The sequence below is a fragment of the Pleurodeles waltl genome, chromosome 4_2 (assembly GCF_031143425.1).
Source record: "Pleurodeles waltl isolate 20211129_DDA chromosome 4_2, aPleWal1.hap1.20221129, whole genome shotgun sequence".
Taxonomy (NCBI): Eukaryota; Metazoa; Chordata; class Amphibia; order Caudata; family Salamandridae; genus Pleurodeles; species Pleurodeles waltl.
The window spans coordinates 210,344,780-210,368,392 of NC_090443.1; the positions used below are offsets into that span (position 1 = coordinate 210,344,780).

The 23,613-nt window shown below is 46.5% G+C and overlaps 1 protein-coding gene across 2 annotated transcripts in view; it reads right to left on the reverse strand.

Annotated features, from left to right (window-relative positions):
• The window catches only part of FIRRM (FIGNL1 interacting regulator of recombination and mitosis), a 1,527,986-nt gene that overhangs the window by 1,389,273 nt on the left and 115,100 nt on the right, over positions 1 to 23,613 (reverse strand). For both annotated transcript variants that reach the window (XM_069231089.1, XM_069231088.1), the window contains exon 5: positions 10,911 to 11,051. In XM_069231089.1, the coding sequence (XP_069087190.1) occupies positions 10,911 to 11,051 (141 nt within the window). The remainder of the gene's footprint in view (positions 1 to 10,910; positions 11,052 to 23,613) is intronic.

Genomic DNA, 23,613 nt, shown 5'->3' on the forward strand with positions numbered 1-23,613 from the left:
TGCATTTAAATGCCTGAACAAATGAATATTTTTCCAGAAAAATTCCTTCACAAAACTTTTTTATATTAGAAAACCCCTATGAAGGAGTGCAGAGCAGTGTAGCCCATAGGCTGCCATTAGTAATGAAGAAAAAGGAGACTATGCCTTTAAGAGCAGCCAGTCCTTCAGTATCCCATCATGTCTAGAACAGAGGCAGTTACCTCAGTTCTTTTTTCCGGCTCCTGCTGACAGGACCCTGGAGAATTGAGCTCGACCTATTTAGGTTATTTTCTTCAAAAATAGAGAAAATCTTTGAGAAAAAACAACTTTACTCAACGTCTTTTGACTTTCTCTCTTGGATTTTGAATTTTTCTGACAAAAATTGAGGCATTTTTATACAAAAATGCCTTCTTTATTCGACAAATGTCCAAAATGTAGCAGAAAAAAAGCCAAAACAGACCCTCACAAGGTCTGCATCATTTGTCTGCCGTCTTCACACATACCTGCCTCCTGTAACATCTGCAAGACATTTTCTAGGCGCACCCTGCGTGACAGAGAGAAGATTCGCCTTCAAGGGAGAGCAAAGAGAGAACGCCAGGAAACCAGTGGGACTTCTGAGCGAGGGCAAGGTCAGTCTTACACCAGAGCTCATACCTCAGCCTCCAGTGGACGTGGAAGGTCTGAGAGGCGTTCTTCAGGTAGAAAATGCTTTCGATCCCGGTCGACATTGAGAGGAGGTATGGCGCCGACATGCTTGCCGTCGAAGCCTGGCTTGATGTTGTACAAGCGTCGCCGTTCAACATCAAGGCGCCGCACGACATCGAAGACTCCACGACGTCGAGGAGCAGATCGACGTCGTTGGAATCGACGTCGAGAAGAAAACATAGACGTCATGGTTCGACGACGAGGTCCTGCACAACGTCGACGACGAAATGTAGAGGAAGATCGACGTCGAGGAGCCACAAACGGAGAAGAATGTATTCTTCCTCAGAGCATTCTACTTCTGTAGTGCTGCTTCCCTCGTCACCTTCTACTCGGGCATCTCCACATGCTTCTCCTCCACAAGATTTACCACTAGCTTCTCCTCAGTCACAGACACTGCGACCTACGGATCAGGTTTTACCGGCACCTGCACCACTTCAAGTGCCTCAAGTGCCTATCAGTGTCCCAGCAAGACCGCGCTCTACATCGCGCCACCGTTCACGACATGGCCATCACTCATCACGCTCAAGATCTCACCGCCGATCTAGACGTAGATCAAGCTCAAGGGGTCGTCCGAGAGATTCTTTGTCTTCTACCAGAGACTACTCTCCTACTTTATCAGATTCACCCCCACCTCGGTCCTCGCCGGTTGATGATATTAGCACCTTTCATGAAGTGCTGGCCAAGGTGTGTCAAAACGTAACATTCCGATGGTTGCCCCTACACCGTCTACGTCGGTCATATTTGAGAGGTTCTGTCACCTCCTTAAAATAGGTTTAATCAATGACACTGGCCAAGGTGGAGGCACTACGTAGCAAAATATTGGTGCTAATGTTTGAACCAATATAAGTGGATCAGATCGAATAACCATCTCTGGACAGACATCGGGCAGATAGTCCAACTAATTGAACTGATTCAAATTATCATCTTGTCCAAATTGTGTTTTCCCAAAAAATCTACATTATTATAAGAATAATCATTACAGGTCCTATCAAAAGAAATACAAAACATTTAGGATCTTTTGCCTATACTCGATCATTCAATATTTTTAATTGTTGTATTTTTTTATATCCCATTAGTTTAGTTTCATTACAGTTGGCCAAGTACTTACACAAAAGGTTTCTAAATGTTGTACGAGCATCATACATTTAGTCATACAAGGAATTAGTCTTTTTACTAGTTATAGAGATAACAGGTACGCAATATTGCGAAGGATGATTTGAGTTCTTTTCTAAGTAATTAGGAATGTATTAAGATTGGTATGCTCAGTGAGTTCCAGTTTAGCTAAATCCCTGTTTGTAACAGCATTTCCCACATATTCCTTATGAACAAATCCTTCATTAGTATCAGTGCAAGAGCCTTCAACTTGCTGAAAAGTGAAGGCAGGTTTGTAGTGAGCAATAAAGGGAAATGATCGCTCACATCCAAAAGAAAACCTTACCGTCCTTGCAGATCTATCAAAGTGTCCAGCTATCAATAGTTAGATAAACTATGGACAAGAAAAAGATCTCTAAGAAATGTTCTTGCAGATCTGTCATTGTGAAAACGCTCCCGACTACAAACCAGCCTTCTTCTGCAAGTCATTTCAGCATAACTGCACTTGCCCTGAATATGACATCTAATGGTATAAACAGCTTGTGGAATAGCATGTGCATCACACATAACTGGGCCTCTTCATCAATATTAAGCTCTTTACCATATTAACTGGGGTTTCCAGTATTACTTTCACTACAAAGCATTTGATATGACTTCATGTAATTTAAATAGTTTTTGAGTGAGCTATTTTAAATCCCTTTCTGGCTTTAAGTATACATCAGTACAACGATGCCCTGCTAAATTCTTTTTGAAAATATTCTATAACTGCCATCAAGTACTGCACCTTCAGAGATAGTGGAAAGCAAGTGGTAGCTCAACCATAACTAATAAGGGGAAGAATTCAACAGCTCAAATCTTGGGGTTTGGAGCAGCCTCCAAGTAGTAAGAACAGAAGTTATTTAAAGTAAAGGGGCTGGGGAACCAAGTCTCCTAGTGTAACCTTACAGAACAAGTTGCAGATTCAGAGATGGAATCTGAGACCTCTTGCCAAAGCATAAATCCAAGTACATTTCAGGAGGCTATTTCAACCAATGATAGACCCCCCCCAACAGTTCTAGTAATGCTTGACGTGATCTTGTTTTGCTGATTCTGCCAATATAAATTAATTTGAGTCATAAAATGATCCTTTTTACGTTTGTGCAAAATATAAGCAATGTGTGACCATTGAGAAGATATTTTCTATGGCCACAACACATTTTCTGCTAATATTTAGGGTTACCACCTTCTTCCAGGTAAATTAATGCATGTTCTATTTTTGCCAACATAAGAAATGTCAGTGTTTATACACAGAACCTTTTTCACAATTTCTATTGACAATAATTTTGATAGCCATCAACACTTCAACAAGTCTTTACTCTTCTTCTGCTTCCAAATAGAGGTATGTGGCAACAAAGGATTAAAAATGGTTATGTGCATATTAGTTCACAAGGATATCTTCATCATCAAATTTAATAGATTTCCAAACTCTAGAGACCAGTTTCTCAAAGTTCAGTATAGAGGTAATTACATTTGAAAATGAACTGTGATAAAGGAACTGGGTGAGCTAATGGTGCCCAACACATACATCCAAACTGGTAGTGAATAACTAATATTAGAGGGATTAGCGGAACCGGAATCTCCATGATTACCCTCAAGGGCATGGGATCCCATTACTATTACCTGTGTGTCAGATCTTTTATTCGGCTCCATGTTGTTACAAACACTTACCTTTCTCACCCACTTGTTCTTCTAGTAGAGCAGCCTGAGCCTATTTTTGCATGGTTTATTTTTACTGCTATTCCCATTTAGTTTACAAGCTGTAATAACCTTAATGCACGATTTCATTAAAGTACATTTAATGAGTCAATTTGTCTAATTTGATCTTAAATTATATGTTTGAGGAAAATGTACTTGCCTACAATTACACTTATACTACAGTATTTCCAACTGATTCATTCCACCGGTTATGATGTAATCTATATCGTAGATGTGTATGGAGTCGAAGAGTTACAGTAGCTTCATTTTTCTTCGATCAGTCTCTGCTCTGAGCATATCATCAACCACATCACAGTACTGCTTTTTAAAAACACTTCTACTTCTCTTTGAGTCACATTTTGTATAGCTTTTTAGGATGTTTTAACTTAATCATTCTATATGCATAGACGTATACTCAATGTTCAGAAGCCAGAAAGGGCTCAGTACTTGTCTGAGTGGTATTTCTGAAACTTTTCTCGTTCTCACACAGATGTTTTCCCAATATGCTGCAGCATCCGAGTTTGCATAGACTTTTTCCTAGATGTACATACTGATGTGTCAAGTATTACTTGCAATGCTGTCTGCATCATAAGTAAGGTTTCCAAAGAAGTAAGAATGTTCTACCATAATCTGTGCAGTACTTCCACTGCTTAGTCATCTTTCTTACAGATTTCTTAATTATCCAAATGAGATACTTCATTGCTGCAGCCCGTGTCAGTAAATAAATACAGCTAAAAAGTCCCACTTAAAGATCTGTAGACCCCCAAGGCAGCTGCACCGGGAGACACGAAACAATCCAGTTCAGGATTTTGGAGCTTAGTTAAATATGTCTGTATTGCTGGGTTCAAATTGTCTTCTTCTGACACATACCTCTAACAGAAGGGTTTACAATGACAACTACATTTTAATGGATGGGGAAAAGTATAGTTAATATTTTGTATTGATTAATTCAGCCAGACTAGCTGGGAGAGTATAGGTTCCATCAACTACCTTATCAAAGTCAATTCAGCTTCAATTTCAAATTCCCTCACAACAGGAGTCATCCTTGCTCGAACATGAATGCCTTGGTTTGATTTCTTAACCTGTATGTCTGTAAAGTTTAATCCTGCATCTAACTTTCTACCAGACCAAAACATGACGGCACAGTGCATCGTAAAGAAGGTAACATCTATTGCAACTTTTTTTTTTTTTAACACTTTAGCAGTTGTAAGGCAGAACATTGCAGCACAAACAATATCATTATGTGATTAAAACATCATGAAGATGTCATTAGTAAGGGATTCAATTAATCTGAGCTGTTAAAGCAGATCGCATTAGCAGCTTGAGCACCAAACTGCAGTTTGTAGTAGAAACAGTAAAAACTATTTTGCTTACAGTGCTCACTCACTGTCATACCCCCAAGCTCTGTCCGTCACTTCAAACATTTCACACTCAAAGCCGCCCCATATCTACCTGTGACTGTGTGCAGAGCTGTCAGCAGGTATTCTACGTCCTCCTCAATTCACCCTTTTTTCACAGGACAATTCTAACCCATGTCAAGTCAAAGAAACTTTATTTTGGCTACAAGAGCCATAAAAGCGCATAGCAGCAATAAATACAAATAAATACACAAGGTAATAAATATAAGGATACATATAATGATAAAAAAATGGAATAAAGATAAAATACACTCACACAGTGCGATGGGACAGTCTTGTTGGAATCATCAGAAAGATAAGAATTTCCTTCTGACAAACCAGCTAGCTCAGAGGAACTTGGCAACGGCGATCACTAGCTACGTGAGGCGGTGTACGCGGGGCAGGCAAAAAGGACATGAGGGAGATTCTCGACAGGGGCAAGGCGGTTGATTCTTTGTGTGACCAGCGGCTGGTGAAAAGTCTTAATGGTAGCGTTCCAATGCGGAGCTGAAAGTACAGTTTCCTTTACATTGGGACCGTGATTATGTCCCAAAAAGCCTCATACTTGCATGTCTCTTTTAGGTTAACAAAATCACAAGATAATGTAGTGTGAAGTGCGGCCCCTATATCTTCGTGATCTGCCATTTGCCAGAATAGCTTCTTTAGTTCTCTTTTCGAGGGAAAGACTGAGGTGGTTGGTGAATTCCAGAGTTCACTGAGCCCGAGTGAGTAAAGTGACCCCTTGATGTATCGTAGCCAGGGGATTCTTTGAAGATGATCAGCTTTTAAAATAACCTGCAGGGCTTCAGTAAAGGTTTCAAGCTCTGGGGTAGTCCTGAGACACCGCCAATACAGCAGAGGGCGTAGGCGAGCTTTATGACCGATGCATTTTATGCCAAGATCCTTAAAAAGGGGGAACAGTGGAGTGCTTGGCGGAAGGGACACAAGGTTTCTCAGGAAGTTGTTCTCAGCGATGGTTATGTCTTGGATTTTGGCATGACCCTATAGTTCAGCCCTGTAAAGTGCTCAGGTCACAGCCTGGGCTTCGTATATCTGTATTGCTGGGCGAATTGGTTTTGTGTATGAGAGGTGGAAGCTTTTTGATAGTGCCCCTGTTGTTTGCTTTAGTTTTAAGGCTTGCTTTCCTATGTGTGATTTCCAAGACATGTTGTCAGTCAATGTTATACCCAGGTTGCTGAAAATGGCCACATTCTCAAGTGTGGTGCCCTCTAGTGTAAACTTCCCTTTAAAGGATCTATGGGGATTAAGGGTCATTAGTTTTAGAGGCATTAATTTTAAGTCCCCGCGTTGAGCAGAATTTCTCAAAGCACGTGAGGAGTTTCCTTAGTCCACTAGGGGTCTTGGATATCAGGAGAGTATCATCTGCAAAGAGCAAGACAGGGATTTTTTTGTGTGCCAAGTGATGGTGCGTCAGCCTCCACTCTAAGCAGGGAAGGGACGATTTCATTGATATACAGAGAGAAGAGGGTCTGGGCAAGGACACACCCTTGCCGCACACCCCTTGATGCATGGATTCTATCAGTTAGTTGCCCCTTGTTGTCACACCTAACTCGTGCGTAGTTGTCTTCGTGGAGCCGTATCAATATTGGTAGGATATGCTCCGGGATTCCCATTCGGGAGAGAGTGTCCCATAGTTTGTTGCGAGGTACTAGGTCAGAAGCAGACTTTAGATCCACAAAAGCAACGTAAAGGCTCCCTTTACCAATGAGCACTGTTTTCCAGTATAAAAATAGGAACCTGAGGGCTTGATCAGTGGTAGATATTTTCTTCCAGAAACCGGCTTGGAGGGGACTAAGGATATCATGTTCAGTCATCCAGTCTTCGATCTTTCCCAAGAGGCAGTGGCAGAAGACTTTTTGCACACAGTCAATTAGACTAATTGGTCTGTAGTTGCAGGGGAGTGATCTGTCGCCCTTTTTAAAGATTGGGATAAAAATAGCCCCTTTCCAGGACTAAGGGATAGGCGCCCCAGATGCTATTGCGTTCGCTATGATGGTGAGGTATCTTGACCAGGATGCTATGTCGGTTGAGAACAGGTCTGCTGGGACACCATCCGAGCCAGGGGCCCTGCCGCGTTTTATGGTGCCTAGGGAATAATTTATGTCACTTTGAGAGAACAGCTGGAGTACTTCAGTTGTGGGTGCTAAAGAAGTGCTTAGGCAGGGGTCCATGCAGACAGGAGTGGGTCTATCATGGTCATGGGAGTACAGCCTGCTAAAATGATCAACCCAGTCTTTCGGGGCGATGTTGGTTGTAATGTCCAATTCACTGCTTTCTGGGCCTCGCGCTGCCAGGGACCAGAACAGACTACAGTTCCTCTCGCGCACAGCGTCACTAAGTGCTGTCCACCACTTATAGTCTTGGTCACGCTTGGCTTTGCGTATGGCTGACTTGTAGGACTTTCTAGCTAGGCGGCGGCATCCTTAGATTTAATAGCTTGAATTAAGCGCTTATTTAGGGACCAACACATTTTATTGAACCAGCAGTGCCTACCTATGGGTCTCTTGCCATCATGGGCTGTGGATACTGAGAAGTGGGCTGCGATATCCCTGAAGCATGAGGTGTGGAGTAAGCTCATTTCCTTATAGGGGATTGCGGGACCCACCTCTAGGTTCATTAATGTAGTCTTTAGGGTGTTATTGGCTGCGTTGATGAGTGCGGGCCGAGCCGCAGCCTTGTCCCACTTTAAGTGTCGTTTGTCGTTAACCAGGCTAATACCCTCTGGTGCTGCTACTGAGGAGTTAATCGTGGGCGAGAGTTTGCCCAAGGCTAACATGTGAACAGAGAGAGGATTATGATCACTTTCAGTTCTTTCAACGATCGTCATATCGATGACTAGGGGCCATAATCTTATGTCAAATAGACAGTAGTCGATTCTGCTGGTGTGGTTGGTTTTGTTGAATGTGTGATGGCCTTTGGCGTCTGATTTTGTTCTGCCATTTAACACCCTGAGCCCGAATTCCATGGTCAGTGACTTAAGTTGGACTGCGACCTGTGGCCATCTTTTAATGGGTGGAATGGACAGGGCGGGGATAGACCAAGCTCGATCCTCCTCGTCTGTGGACCTGAGATCATTCCAGTCTAGAGGTTTGAACGTGACACTGAGGTCACCTGCCACAATGGTTTTATGATGGTGGGGACAGTTTTGCAAAAGGGCTGCCAGGACACAAAGGGTTTTGGAGACTTCACCCCCCCCGACCCCTCGGGTGTAGATATTGAAAATGTTCACAACAGTGTCAGGCCCGAATGATAGGCGAAGACCTAACAGGTCGGGAGAATCGGTGGGTAGCTGTAATATATGACAGTTAAGTGATGTTCTGATCCAAATAGTCAAGCCCCCTGAAGGCCTGCCTCTAGTACTGGGCACAGCAGGGATGTAGAAGTTTGAATAGCCTGTTCGAAAAAGTGGATTGGTTGACGATGTCTCTTGAAGAAGACATATGTCATGTTCATCAATAAAAGAGGTGAAGGATGGAAGAGGGAGAATAGATTTCAAACCTGCCACGTTCCATGAGACAAGTCGTACCCCCTTGAGTGATTGAACTATCCTGTCTAGTTGCCTGGTATTTACATGATTAGCTGCCAGAGAGTGATTTGGCAGGTATGGGTGAGTGGGAAGAAGTAGATCAATGCCAATGTTGGTCAGTGAGACCTGGGGTGAGTAGTGATGTTCCTCTAGTGGAGCTGACCTGGCCCTGGTGAGGGAAGTGCTTGCATGCTTGGCTATCGGTTCTTGATTTGGTGGGCAATATTCCTGCAAGATGAAAGGTGCAGTATTGTCATATTTGCACAGTAAACTGTCAAAGGTCTTGGGGAATATGTCATGAATGGGAGAGAGAATACTTGCACTGGCAGTGTTAGGGATTGCAGCAGGCCTGGGGGTGACTGATATTAGTTGGTTGCGTGGTTTATCAGCGTAGATTTTAGATGAAGCTTTAAGTCAATCGTTCTCGCCAAGGGTAGATAAATGTTTTGCTGGGCAGTAGCTCGGGCAATCCCCGTACTGCTAAGGTGGCCTAGGGTATTTGAACTGGATGTGCGAATGTGCTGGTGGGCTTGTTCTAGCATCTAGGGCCACTAAATTGTCCACCATGGTCCTGTCCTTGAGTGTCAGTTTTAAAATGTCAAAGTGTGTTCCCGGGACTGGCCATCTTGCTACATTGATTATGTCCTCGCGTATTAAAGAGCGACAGCCTCTTACATGGCGCATCCAATGGATTGCCTTGTTTTTAATAGAGTCTGCCCCTTCCTTATGTGTCGATGTGTTTAACTTGGGAACGTTGACCATTAGAACTACATTACCTGATTGAGACCAATCAATGGCAGGCTGTTCAGAGTATCTTGGGGCAGTATTGCTCATGAGTTTGGGGATTTTGTGATGGTCGTCTAGTGTTTTCGCTGCGCCTAAACTGTTGTGCGAAGGAGGGTGGAGTAAGTTCTTGGTCTTAGCACCGACTGGGAGGAGGCCATCACAGCTGGGTGCTGAAAGAATGGGTAGATTCGTCATGGTGCCTGCTAGGGTTGGGCTTTGGGTAAGGTTCATGGTGGCCGTGCCATCTGCAAGAGTTAACTGTTTTACTATTGCAATTAAGGAGTTAACCATGAGCTTAAGTTCTAGTACTTCCTTTTTAAAATCTTGTATGCATGGAGTGTGCTGTAGGTTTATGTGAGTTGAGTGTGTGCTTGCGGCTGCTAGCCCATCCACCCTGATACCTGGGTCGATGTCATCATGTGATTCTAGGGCGTTAATTAACGGATTAAAGCGGTTGCTGCACTGGATGAAATCGTTAGAGCCCAGTGGTAGCTCCTGCACTAGAGATGTAGCAGTGTGGGTGATAACATTCCTGCCCTCTCCCTGCCCTGTAGTGGCTGTGTCTTGTTGCCCACATTTCACAAAAATCTCAGCAATTTTCTTTGGGCCAGCCCTCTTATTGGTTGAGGAGTGCTCCCCCACAGTGCCATTAGAATTATTTCCCTGAGGGGTAGTTAAAATTCCCTTGCATTCACCCAAAAGAGAGTCAATTCTGTCCATAACGCAGTTACTAGCTGCATGCTTGTGTCTTTTTCGCTTAGCTTTTAGCACAGCCCCTGCCCCAGCCTCTATTGCTTTCCTTTTACCCATCTGGGACAGTTATTGGTGATAAAATGTTCTATAGAGTATCAGTATAATTAAGCAACCTACGGGATGGCACAGTGTTGGCAATAGCGCATAGAGCTAAGATCAATGATGCATACTTGAATGGTCAAATGTTAGGGGGGTGACCCAGCCCAGCCCCTTCCGGGCTCCGACGGGCGTGGACGGGCCCGCCCTTGGTCCAGGCTTCATCTGCGCGCGGCCCGCCCACCCACCCACACATGCTATAGCGCTCGTTGGTGTCAAGTGGGTGCAGGTGAAAATGGCCGCCTCCTGGGGCCTCAAAGCAGCTTGGGATATGTAGTCCCTCTCGAGTCTTTAGCGCGTCCCACGCAGCGAAGTGCCCCCACGCGCTTTATAACGCTCGTTGGTGTCAAGTGGATGCAGGTGCAGGTGAAAATGGCCGCGTCCTGGGGCCTCACAGCAGCTTGGGATATGTAGTCCCTCTCAAGTCTTTAGTGCATCAATTGTTTCTCAGTGTCAGAAAATCAGAACTAGGACAAACTCAGCATATTTGACTGGGTCAGCCAATTCCCAAATCCAAATCTGAAGTAGCTCCTGGAACCAGGATCCTGCAGAATCCCCCTCATTTCCTGAGTGTATTACACCAAGAGGAGTGAAAAATAGGGCACGTGACCTCTCAAGCCCCAAAGCAAAAACATTCTGCTGGAGCCAGAGAGGCGATAACTCAGGTGGAAGTGCCCATGACAACAGGAGCGATGCAGGGCGGGAAACTCGCTATCAACCCTGTGTGTCCTGCAGGGCCGGGCCTCGCCACCCCCCTTCAGAGCTACCAACCCATGTCAACCTTTAGTTCACATACAAAACTGTACCCACTTTCAACGTACCCGACAATGAGTGAACATGCTGCGCAGTACATGAAGCACAGAGGTAGGCAGAGTTTGGATGTTGTCCAGGGCCACCGCCTCATCTAAATTGCAGACATGATGCACACAAGTTGTTAGGGTTTCGAGCCCTTGACCCAGGGTCTGGAAAAAAAATACACACAAAAATATTAAATTACTCATAACATCGTTGCTTCACATTAAGAACTAAAATTTGATACTGATTTAGAACTTAAACTGGTTTTGATGAAAGTTAAACATGAATTTCCAAAATCTTTTACATTTGAGAATAATTTGATTAATATTTACAGTTTGATACAGCTTTAGAAACTGCTATTGCACCGATGAATGTTAAGATGAACCTGCAAAAATCTTTAATAGCTCTATACACGAAGCACCTATAACCACATGTGCCTCAAACAAAGATGAACATAGCCAACAGATCTTGCTCTGGTTTGTAGTTAAAGGTTTTCAGGTGTTTTGTAACAGTATTTTCTGTAAGATTCAGAAGAGATGTTTCGGAAACGAGCTACAGCAGTGGCTCCCAACCTGTGGTCACCAAGCCTCCCCAGGGGGTCCGCAACAGCTTGAAAAATTAAATATTAACATATTAATAAAGTGTACTTAAATCAAGTGGCTAAAAGAAAATTTTGAATTTTAAAGTATACTGTAAATGCCAAGGAATTTGAAAATTGGAGGGTAAAAATTAAATTAGTATCAGATAGATTTGTGGGAGCAGTGCAGGTGCATCAAACAGAGTATAGTATGGGCAATGTGTGGCTTGAAATGAACTTGGAAAAGCTCCAACCTTCCAATTAAAATTACATTTTTTTTTTTTTACATTTGTTTGCAAATTGAATAAAATGTGTCATATGTGTATGTGTTTGATGAATGCTTGCTTCTGTAGTTTGTGTGTATTATTTTGCGGGTCAAATCATTTACAATGTTGAGGCGTGAGTCCCAGCCTCCCAATAATGACTCTGGGTAGGGGTGGGTCCCTAGATTCCAATAATGATTCACTGTGGGTCCGTGGGTTCTAGATATGATAAAGTGGGGTTCCACAGAAGTTAAACGGTTGGGAACCACTGAGCTACACATTAGGAACCCAAGGCTTGTTTTATGTTGTGTTTGCTGATGTGGTGAAATTGCCATTTTGGTGGAGAGGATAGGGCACACATGTATCAACTGTAAGCTGCATCGTATGAATGTTGAGCTCTGTATCACACGCTTGATTTTTGTGCTGCTTCTTGACACTGTCAAGATCCGAATGGTACTGATTAGAGGCTTATCAGAGTTTGAAGTCTAGCTTTCGGGTGACTATGGTCATGTTCTGAGCACCAACATGTTATTTAAAACAATGAATGTGCATAGGGTGCACGCAGCCAGGTGCTAGTGGTGCGCCAGAGGCAGGCCTGTCTGCACCCAACTGCGCCCAGTAATGCTGGTTAACTTTGACAATACCTAAAGACAGAAGTTCCACTAATGATGTATTTAGGGAAGTAACTGCTTGACCTTTCCTTCTGCAAGACTAGCATGATTATTAAGGTAGTGGAGATATTCACCTAGGGAGATACTATACAGTCTTTGGTCCTTCTTGCACTTTAAGTCACATAAACACACGGAAGGAAGGAGACAAATTACAACAAAAGAAAGGCTATGTAATGTGAGGTCTGCTGTTAAAGGAAGGAAAAGCCTTAATAAGTAGTTTAACTGTAAATGAAAAGTTAAAGGTCCTATTCCTCAATAAAACGTGGTTAATGGAGGACTGTAACTCGTTAGTGGTACATACGGTTCCTCCAAACCACAACATAGTTACCAAAAAGAAAGAGGAGTCCAAAGAGAAAGAGAAGTGTGGCTCAATGGTTAGAGCGGCAGACCCTGAAGCAGAGATCTGGCTCAAGACCAGGGTTCAAGTCCCGCTTCGGCAGGTCTTGGGCTCAATTCCCCTTGACCAGATAATTCTCGCCTCGGTGCCTAATCTAATTCATGGGTCCCACTTTGCAACTCTGGGCAATAGCTTGCTTAATCTCCACAACGGCCCCAACAGCGCTTTGATGCCTGGCTTCACCCTGGGGGTGCTCAGGAGTGGGCGCCTCACAGGGAAAAGCCATGGGGGGTTCCATAGCGGTATGAGTACAGCGCCTTGAGACCCTAACGGGTGAGTAGTGCGCTATACAAGTGTTAATTTACATTTAATCTTGCATAACTCACTAAAAGTGGGAAAAAAAATAAGGTAACCCAATATGACGAGACAGAAATGTTATTACTGGAATTCGGGAATTAATATGACCTGCTAGCTATATCTTTGTTTACCGTGCACCCTCTATAAGCCACGATTTTTTAAATTGGTTAGAGGAGTTTCACCAGTGGAATCGCACCGGAGGGAGAGGAAGATTCTCCCCTGGGGCGAGGGGGCCAGAAGACTCGCAAATCCCCATGCCTGCCTGTGCAATGCCCAACTAACCAATCACCATCACTCCAGGGAACGGGCTGAATCAGACATCCAGGGTGACTGGGCAAGCCAGTAGGCCCCAGCGAGCCACATATGGAGCAGTGTAGTTGGCAGGGAGGAACCAGAGACCAGGCTCGAGCAGTGGAAGAGCAGAACGTCATCCCACCTCCCGCCGTGCTAGTAGAAAACTGAAGCCAGACTCCAAGTCCTTCCATCCACAGCGAGGGGGCGAGAGGCCTAGACATACACAGAGACTCCTCAGCAATGGAGGGCGCAAGCCAGGCCCGACAGTCAGATTGCACCAGAGGGAAGGGGTGAGTAGGGTCTCCCTACCCCTCCAAGAGAATCGACGAGAGGAGTCCAAAGCACCAAACAAAGACCGACCTGTTTGACGCCGTGGTGCAGTTGGCCAGAGAGAGAAATGACACGTGAAAAGGAACCTAGACATCCTGACCAGTGAACAATGTCTAAATACACAAGAGTGGTCGCATTCGCATTAGAGGAAACCATGGCACCAACCACACAAGCCATGCCAGACAATGTAACTCTACTACTGGCTATACAGACCTTCGGAGCAGCACTTGAGGGAGAGTTGGGCGAGGTTAAATCTGAAGACTTCATCCTCTGCCAGTACCTTCGAAACATGTCAGAGTCGCCTCAGCCGAAACCTGAATATCCAAACATGGAGGGCACGGTGCAGACCCTCCAAAAAGAATTGACCAAGAGCCGCACAGCCAACAAAAACATGGTATGAGACTGGAAGATGCAGATAATCGAGCCCTGAGAAATAACCTCTGATTTGTAGGATTCCCGGAGGTCGTAGGGGGTCTAAATATACAGCACTTCCTAGAAGGATGGCTTTGGCATATACAGCCCCAAGAGAGATTTTCCTACTGTTTCATAGTTGAACAAGCACACGGACCACTGAGTCATAAGCTGCTGCCAGAGGTCTCTCCAAGACCAGTCATAACAGGATTACTGAACTACAAAGACGTGATCCTCACTTAAGCTAGAAAAATGGGGGGAGGTGCGTCATTCGAACTCCAGGATCCAGATCTTCCCGGACTACACCCGAGAGGTCCAGCGCCAAAGATGCCCCTTCAACTCAGTTAAAGCCAAGGTGCATGCTCCAATTCCCGCCCAAATTGAAGGTCATCTTTGAAGGAAAGACACACTTTTTCCAGATTCCAAAAGAGGCTTGGGAATAGGTGAGTAGCGCCCCGACAGAGGAAGCAGGGGCCAGCGGTCCGAGCACAGCAGGCCCAGGAGAAAGTAACTCACCCCAAAGACAGACAAAGACCCAAGAGAAGAGGCCAGTATTCCCAAAGTAGAGGGAAGACGCGAAAGGGTCAATCTAAACCAGCAGCGCATCAAATAAAACAATTGTCAGACCAGTCAGGGCTACTAAAAATGCAAAACGTCAGACATGGCAAAGACCATGACGAGTGGACAGTACGGAGCAGACCAGGAGACTATCAGACTCGATGGACCCCCATGCGGCCACCATAGCCAACCTGAAATACGACTCGGATGACCCCAAGGTTACACCTCCCAAAGACAACTCATCCAAACAGATGGAGATACCATAGATCACGGAACTGATGGCAACTCAGGGGTGCAGAAGCTCACCATTTTCAGCCCATACAGGGCAAGCTCACTGAGGTGAAGCGAAATGGACTGAAGCAGACAGAGCCACTGCGAACAGAGGCGGTGTGCTCCAACTAAGTTATACCGAATTACAGGTTTTTACATTTGTGGGTGGGGGTGGTGGGATGCAGACCTCTGTTGAGTAGTTTTAATTAAGTTTGGAGACAACTGTGCTCTCAGAGGTAGGCAGGGCGAGGAGGGGGTGTTCATGGGTCTCATTGACTTCTTACAAGCCTTACACTCAGGAGTCAGTGCCTCTGTTAGATATGACACAGGGTAACACACAGATTCCTTCAGCTTGCCTTGGATGGGTAGGCAAGGCTGTGTTCTGGTCCCTATTCTATTTCTGCTATATATTAATGGTCTGAACTCATCCTCGTTAGCCAATGGGAAACATATACCCAAAGTGAAATCCGCATTTGTCCTTTCCCTTTTTATATGCTGATTTAGTGCTACTTTCCCGCACCCCTAATGGCCTCAGAGGCCTTATTGACCTGTGTGTAAAGTTTATGGATTTCTTTGATCTGGACACTAGCGTGGCCAAGATGCATTATATGGCATATGGGAGGCAGGGCTCTAAAATTAAACCAATAGCTATTAAGGAGAAGGCTATCGTAAGGGTAAGTGAGTTCACTTTTCTAGGTGTTGCTTTCAACTCACAGGCCAGCTAGCTATCCTCTCTTGCAAGACAATAACAGCGTTTTAATCAAGCCTGTGGGGCGCTACTTAGGTTTGCCTCAAGTGTCTGCATCAAACCTATTCTACCTCTGTTGGAAGTGTATACATTTAAGAGCTTCCCTGTTTTGACCTACGGTACTGCCATTTGAGGTTATCATGACTTCTCGAAAATGCAACGAAAGGAGAACTGCTTCTGCAGGACATTGCTGATCTTTGGTCCCGCTATTCCTTTTTCCCAAATTCATGAAGGGCTGAACCTAGAATATGCTGAAGAATTTGTCAAACTAGCACTGCTGCTCCTGTGGTTAGCGGTATGGAGAAGTCAACATACTGCTTTTAACCAAGACATGATTCAGGATTTTATTTTTTGATCTATGAGCATGACTAAGATACCATGACTTAATCGTATTAGGAGAACTACAGTATCTGGGTCAACCAGATCTGTATTATTCCCCCCATCTGGTAAACAAAGGTGATCATGTGAAAATTTAAGAGCTTTTTCTAAAGTGTGCCTCTGAAACCAGAGAGATTATGGCCCTGGGCAAACCAAATCAGAGATTTGAACCTAAAAGCCAACAAAGGACCTGAAACTTACCTCTCCCTTTTAAGAAACCCATAGGAAAGATCCCTTCTCACAAATTTTTGGATGGGCTCAATTAGATCTCATCTCTGTTTTCCACCAGGACAATTTGACCCAAGCTCAATAATGATGGTCAGGCTAGCTGTGTTGTCTGCAAGGACCACCCTCCACAGGTTTCCGTCAATTAGCCGGGGTAGCAGTTTTGCGCTGCCAGGGATGGTTGAAGACCAATTCATTTCGAGCCCAGGATCCAATCCGAAATCCTAGACATGGGCTATGAAGGAAAAAAACTTTATTCGGCAAGCATACAGATGGTGCTTTATTGGCAACCAAAACAGATACAGACACTGCCAGATCTCTCTGCACTCTGCAATATAAAAGATTGCCCTTTTGAGGAGCCAGAGGCTTCTCTTTATTCAGAGGTGGTTACCAGAGACTGCACCCACTACAATCTCAATATAAATCTCCCTATCACCAGGCCTACCGTCAACCAGCCGCAGCAGCCTATAGCACGCAAGAGCAAGGTATAAGAAGGAAACAGGTTGTTTGTCCTCCGCTATGAGGTCGAAAAAGCTACTCACATTCGACCACATCTGGCAATCATAGCGCCGTAGAATCGCTAGGGTATTGGCTGCGCGAACAGTGATAGCCGACATAAGGGAGAACCTCTTTCCCACATTGTCCAAACGTCTGCCTTCCTTGTCTGGTGGGGCTGAGATAGGAATGGAAGTGTTCTTAAAGTGCCGTTGGGCAGCTTGGGATACATCAGAGTGGTTTCAGATTACCATTTAAGCAAGTCGGGGAGTCCTCTGTAGCTTTTTATTTTTTTTTATCCAGAGAAGGTGCTCCTGGAGCTGGATTTTTTCATTACTTTTCATTATTTCAATCCTCTCACTTCATATATTATTGGGATAGCCCTCACGGACTTTCTGGCCTGCTCCTTGAAGTCATGAAGGAAACAATCCGTGTTAGATACAGCAGTTGGCAGGTGGTTACCTGTAGCAACTTTATCCAAACTGTGGAACTATCCGATATCCTCAGGACAGTCCGATGGGTGAGAAGGAGGAGGGGACGACGTAGGGGCTAAATAGTCACCCCATTCATCATGAGTTTGAGGGGGAACAATGACTACTTCTTCTTTTCTACCGTCATCCGAGGAGGTATCATCCTCTCTGGGAGGCGCAGCTATTGTAGAGGCTGGTGTAAGCCTAGGTGCTGCTGGAGGAGGAGGTATGTTCCTCAGTGTGACCAGAGAAGCAGTCTGAGGTTGCAGAGGCTGCTGTGACTGACCTGGGGTAGAATCTGGAAACCTTTGCCTGTAGTCTTGTAGCATGGCCTGAAGGTCTTGAAAAAAGGAAGTAGATATCTGTACCATTTTAGGTCCAGGTTCAGAATATTGGAAAGGTTGACAGTGTTTGCCATGAGGGTTATAATACGACTTGTATTCCTACTGGTGTTGTCATTGACAGTGGCTCTGTCGACGGCTGAGTTGTAGATAGTGAAGAAGACCTCGTCGATGGTTCTGAAGGTAGCTTCGTCAACAGAAGTTTTTTGTTAATTGGTGAAGATGGTAAATCTACCATGCCTGAAGGTACTGTACAGTAGGAAGCTGGCTCTGTATATACTATATTATACTGTGCACAGAGTCCAGGGGTTCCCCAGAGGCTAAAGTAGATAATACTAATGCTCTCTTTTGTGGTAGTATGGTCGAGCAGTTAGGCTTATCAGGAGGTAGTGCAAAGCATTTGTTGTACATACACAGGCAATAAATGAAGCACACGCTCAAAGACTAACTCTAGGCCAATTGTTTTTACATAGCAAAATATATTTTGTTACTGTATTTCAAGAACAACAAGATTCAGTTTGCAGGTAAGTACATTTGCAAGTAAGTAGCAAGCATATGTATCAACACCACTTAGTTTCAATTAGGTAAGTAAAACAGTTTTAAATAAAATAACAAATATCTGTTTTAAAAGTTGACAGTGCAATTTTCAAAGACAGTTCTAGAGGGGAAGAAAGGTTAGCACTGTTTTAAGGTAAGTACAAGACTTACACTTCCAGTCTCCGGGGCTTAGCATGTCCACAGGTTGGGGTTCAAGTTAACCCCAAACACCCAACACCAGCAACACGGGACCGGCCGGATGCAGAGGTCAAAGTTGTTGCAGGATATAATATGGGACCCTATGGAGACTGGGGGCACTCTGAATTGGATCTGCCAACAGGTAAGTACCCGTGTCTTCATAGGGCAGACCTGGGGGGGTTTAAGAGACACTGGGGGGAGGGGGAGAATCACAGATCAGTACCAAACACACACCCACAGCGGCGCAGGGGTGGCCGGGTAGAGGACAAGAATACAGCGTTGGGCTCCCAATGCTTTTCAATAGAGGGACCCCGGGGATCACAAAGTTGCCACAGGCTAGCTCCAGGGGGTCGGTTCTGGAAAACCACAGGATGGACAAGGAGGAGGGTTGCCTGCTCAACATTGCTAGACCTAGGGTTGGATACTGCAAGGCCAGGGGTCTGCAGGTGCAGGGATGCCTTTAGGCGTCAGGAATCTTCGTCCAGTTCTCTCACAGTCAGGGGGGTCCTCAGGATTAGGTGAAGTCTTGTTGGCTAGGAGAGGTCAACCGAGGGTGGAGACTAGGTCAGAATCGCCAGGGGACCTGCTCTGGGCCAGTGGGCCACCTGGACACAGGCCGTGGGCGTCGGGTGCAAAGTGGGCAAGATTTGCGGATCCGGGGCAGTTCTGGAGTCCTTTACTGGAGTTTGTTTCTGGACAGGGCTGCTATCCAGAGGAGATCTTGGTCCTCTGGTGTGCAGGCAGTCCTCTTGAGCCTTTTAAGAGGTCGCTAGTATTGCAGAATGCCTCACCTTTTTGTAGCAGGGCTTCAGACACTGGAGAAAGGCCTATAGGGATGGGACCAAATCAGTTTGTGTCTTTAGTTTTCTCTGCTGGGCATCAGCTTAGCAGTCCTTCTTTCTTCTTGTCATCTTCTTGAGGTCACGAGCAATCTGACGAGCTAGGTTCAGGGGAGATGTTAAATCCTGGAATTAGGGCCGTTACAGGGGTCAGAGGGCAGTACCCAATGGCTACCGTTTCTGAGGGTGACTACACCCTTCCCGTGTACACTCCCTTTGGGGAGGGGGAAACAGACCTAACCCTATTGGTCCCTGTCCTCCAAACCAAAATGGAGGATTCTGCAAGGAGGGGGGGGGTCACCTCAGCTCTGGACACCTTAGGGGTGGTCCCAGCTGGGGTGGTCACTCCTCCTCCTTTTCCCTAATTTTCCCACCAGACTTGCCTCCAAAAGTGGGGCTTCGTCCCAGAACTGGGCATTCCCACTAGCTGGAGTGCCCTGGGGGCACTTTAACAAGGGATCTGAGCCGCTGAGGCTCACCGCCAGGTGTTACAGCTCCTGCAGGTGGACGGAGGATACAGAACCTCCATCCAGTGTAGGCTTTGTTTCTGGCCACAAAGAGCACACAGGATCTCACCCCATGTGGTCAGAAGCTTGTCTGGAAGTGGCAGGCTGGCACAGATCAGTCAGTCTTGCACTAGAATTATGGCTAAAATACAGGGGCCATCTCTAAGATGCCCTCTTGGTGCATTTTTCAATAAATCCAGCTCTGGCATCAGTGCAAGTAGGAAAGTACCCTTTTTTTGCATGGTTACCACCACTTTTAGTCTGGTGTCAGGGTGTTTTTTGACTGTGTTCACTGGGATCCTGCTAACCAGGATCCCAGTGACTGGGCTCTCTCCCTCTAAATTTAGTTGCTTAGGACTTAGAACACCCCACAATTGGCATACCGGTGCCCCATACAAGTCCCTAGTATATAGTACTTGGGTACCCAGGGCATTGGGGCACCAGGGGTTCCCCATGGGCTGCAGCATGTTTTGTGCCACCCATGGGAGTCCATGCAAAATGTGTCTGCAGGCCTTCCACTACAGCCTGCGTGAAAAGGGGCATGCTCCCTTTTACTACAGGTCACTGCACTAGATCACTCTAAGTCACCCCTATGCTAGGCCCTCCAAACCCAGAGGGAAGGATGCAGGTACCTGTGTGTGAGGTCACACTATGAGCAGAGGTGCCCCTACGAACTCCAACTCCATTTCCCTGGACTTCGTAAATGCAGTGAATCCATTTTACCCGTGTCCAGCTACATTAATAGTAACCCCGAACCTGGGCATGTTTAGTATCAAACATGTCGGAATCATACCCCAATACTGTTGCCAGTATTGGTTGTATGATTCCATGCACTCTGGGGGCTCCTTACAGGACCCCCAGCATTGCTCCTACCAATCTTCTGGGGTTTTCCGGGAAGCCCGCACTGCTGCCACCCCTCAGACAGGTTTCTGCCCTCCTGCTGCTTGACCAGCTCAGGCAGAACAACAAAGGATTTCCTTCGGGAGAGGGAGGCAACACTCTCTCCCTTTGGAAATAGGTGTTCCATGGCTTGGGAGCGATAGCCTCCCCAAGCCACTGGTATGCTTTGAAGAGCACATTTGGTGCCCTCCTTGCATAAACCAGCTTGCACCAGGCGAGGGACCCCCCCACCCCGACTCTGACGCGGAACTGGACAATGGAAAGGGGAGTGACCACTCCCCTGTCAATCACCACCCCAGAGGTGGTGCCCAGAGCTCCTCCAGGTGGCCACTTGATTCTGCCATCTTAAATCCCAGATGGGCAGAGGCCCCTGGGAGCATCTGAGTGGCCAGGTCAGACAGGTGGCATCACACACCCCTCCTGATAAGTGGTCACCTTACTAAGTGACCAAACACCATTTTAAGTCTATTTAGGGACTCACTTGAGGGTGGGACTCCCAGATTCGATGGGCAAGTGTGAGAAGGTAGCCTCTTTCTAGCCTTGTTACCCCCACTTTTGGCCTGTTTGTGAGTGTATGTCAGGGTGTTTGTCACTGTTTTCACTGTCTCACTGGGATCCTGATAGCCAGGCCTCAGTGCTCATAGTGAAAACACTATGTTTTCAGTATGATTGTTATGTGTCACTGGGATCCTGCTGGTCAGGACCCCAGTGCTCATAGGTTTGTGGCCTATTTGTATGTGTCACTGGGACCCTGTCACACAGGGCCCCAGTGCTCATAGGTGTGCATGTATATGTTCCCTGTGTGGTGCCTAACTGTCTCACTGAGGCTCTGCTAACCAGAACCTCAGTGGTTATGCTCTCTCATTACTTTCAAATTGTCACTAACAGGCTAGTGACCAATTTTACCAATTTACATTGGCTTACTGGAACACCCTTATAATTCCCTAGTATATGGTACTGAGGTACCCAGGGTATTGGGGTTCCAGGAGATCCCTATGGGCTGCAGCATTTCTTTTGCCACCCATAGGGAGCTCTGACAATTCTTACACAGGCCTGCCACTGCAGCCTGAGTGAAATAACGTCCACGTTATTTCACAGCCATTTTACACTGCACTTAAGTAACTTATAAGTCACCTATATGTCTAACCTTTACCTGGTAAAGGTTAGGTGCAAAGTTACTTAGTGTGAGGGCACCCTGGCACTAGCCAAGGTGCCCCCACATTGTTCAGAGCCAATTCACTGAACTTTGTGAGTGCGGGGACACCATTACACGCGTGCACTACATATAGGTCACTACCTATATGTAGCTTCACCATGGTAACTCCGAATATGGCCATGTAACATGTCTATGATCATGGAATTGCCCCCTCTATGCCATCCTGGCATTGTTGGTACAATTCCATGATCCCAGTGGTCTGTAGCACAGACCCTGGTACTGCCAGACTGCCCTTCCTGGGGTTTCTCTGCAGCTGCTGCTGCTGCCAACCCCTCAGACAGGCATCTGCCCTCCTGGGGTCCAGCCAGGCCTGGCCCAGGATGGCAGAACAAAGAACTTCCTCTGAGAGAGGGTGTGACACCCTCTCCCTTTGGAAAATGGTGTGAAGGCAGGGGAGGAGTAGCCTCCCCCAGCCTCTGGAAATGCTTTGTTGGGCACAGATGTGCCCAATTCTGCATAAGCCAGTCTACACCGGTTCAGGGACCCCTTAGCCCCTGCTCTGGCGCGAAACTGGACAAAGGAAAGGGGAGTGACCACTCCCCTGACCTGCACCTCCCCTGGGAGGTGTCCAGAGCTCCTCCAGTGTGCTCCAGACCTCTGCCATCTTGGAAACAGAGGTGCTGCTGGCACACTGGACTGCTCTGAGTGGCCAGTGCCACCAGGTGACGTCAGAGACTCCTTGTGATAGGCTCCTTCAGGTGTTAGTAGCCTTTCCTCTCTCCTAGGTAGCCAAACCCTCTTTTCTGGCTATTTAGGGTCTCTGTCTCTGGGGAAACTTCAGATAACGAATGCATGAGCTCAGCCGAGTTCCTCTGCATCTCCCTCTTCACCTTCTGATAAGGAATCGACCGCTGACCGCGCTGGAAGCCTGCAAACCTGCAACATAGTAGCAAAGACGACTACTGCAACTCTGTAACGCTGATCCTGCCGCCTTCTCGACTGTTTTCCTGCTTGTGCATGCTGTGGGGGTAGCCTGCCTCCTCTCTGCACCAGAAGCTCCGAAGAAATCTCCCGTGGGTCGACGGAATCTTCCCCCTGCAACCGCAGGCACCAAAAAGCTGCATCTCCGGTCCCTTGGGTCTCCTCTCAGCACGACGAGCGAGGTCCCTCGAATCCAGCGACACCGTCCAAGTGACCCCCACAGTCCAGTGACTCTTCAGCCCAAGTTTGGTGGAGGTAAGTCCTTGCCTCACCTCGCTGGGCTGCATTGCTGGGAACCGCGACTTTGCAAGCTTCTCCGGCCCCTGTGCACTTCCGGCGGAAATCCTTCGTGCACAGCCAAGCCTGGGTCCACGGCACTCTAACCTGCATTGCACGACTTTCTAAGTTGGTCTCCGGCGACGTGGGACTCCTTTGTGCAACTTCGGCGAGCACCGTTTCACGCATCCTCGTAGTGCCTGTTTCTGGCACTTCTCCGGGTGCTACCTGCTTCAGTGAGGGCTCCTTGTCTTGCTCGACGTCCCTTCTCTCTGCAGGTCCAATTTGCGACCTCCTGGTCCCTCCTGGGCCCCAGCAGCGTCCAAAAACGCCAAACGCACGATTTGCGTGTAGCAAGGCTTGTTGGCGTCCATCCGGCGGGAAAACACTTCTGCACGACTCTCCAAGGCGTGGTGGATCCATCCTCCAAAGGGGAAGTCTCTAGCCCTTGTCGTTCCTGCAGTATTCACAGTTCTTCAGCCTAGTAAGAGCTTCTTTGCACCAACCGCTGGCATTTCTTGGGCATCTGCCCATCTCCGAGCTGCTTGTGACTTTTGGACTTGGTCCCCTTGTTCCACAGGTACCTTCAGACAGGAATCCATCGTTGTTGC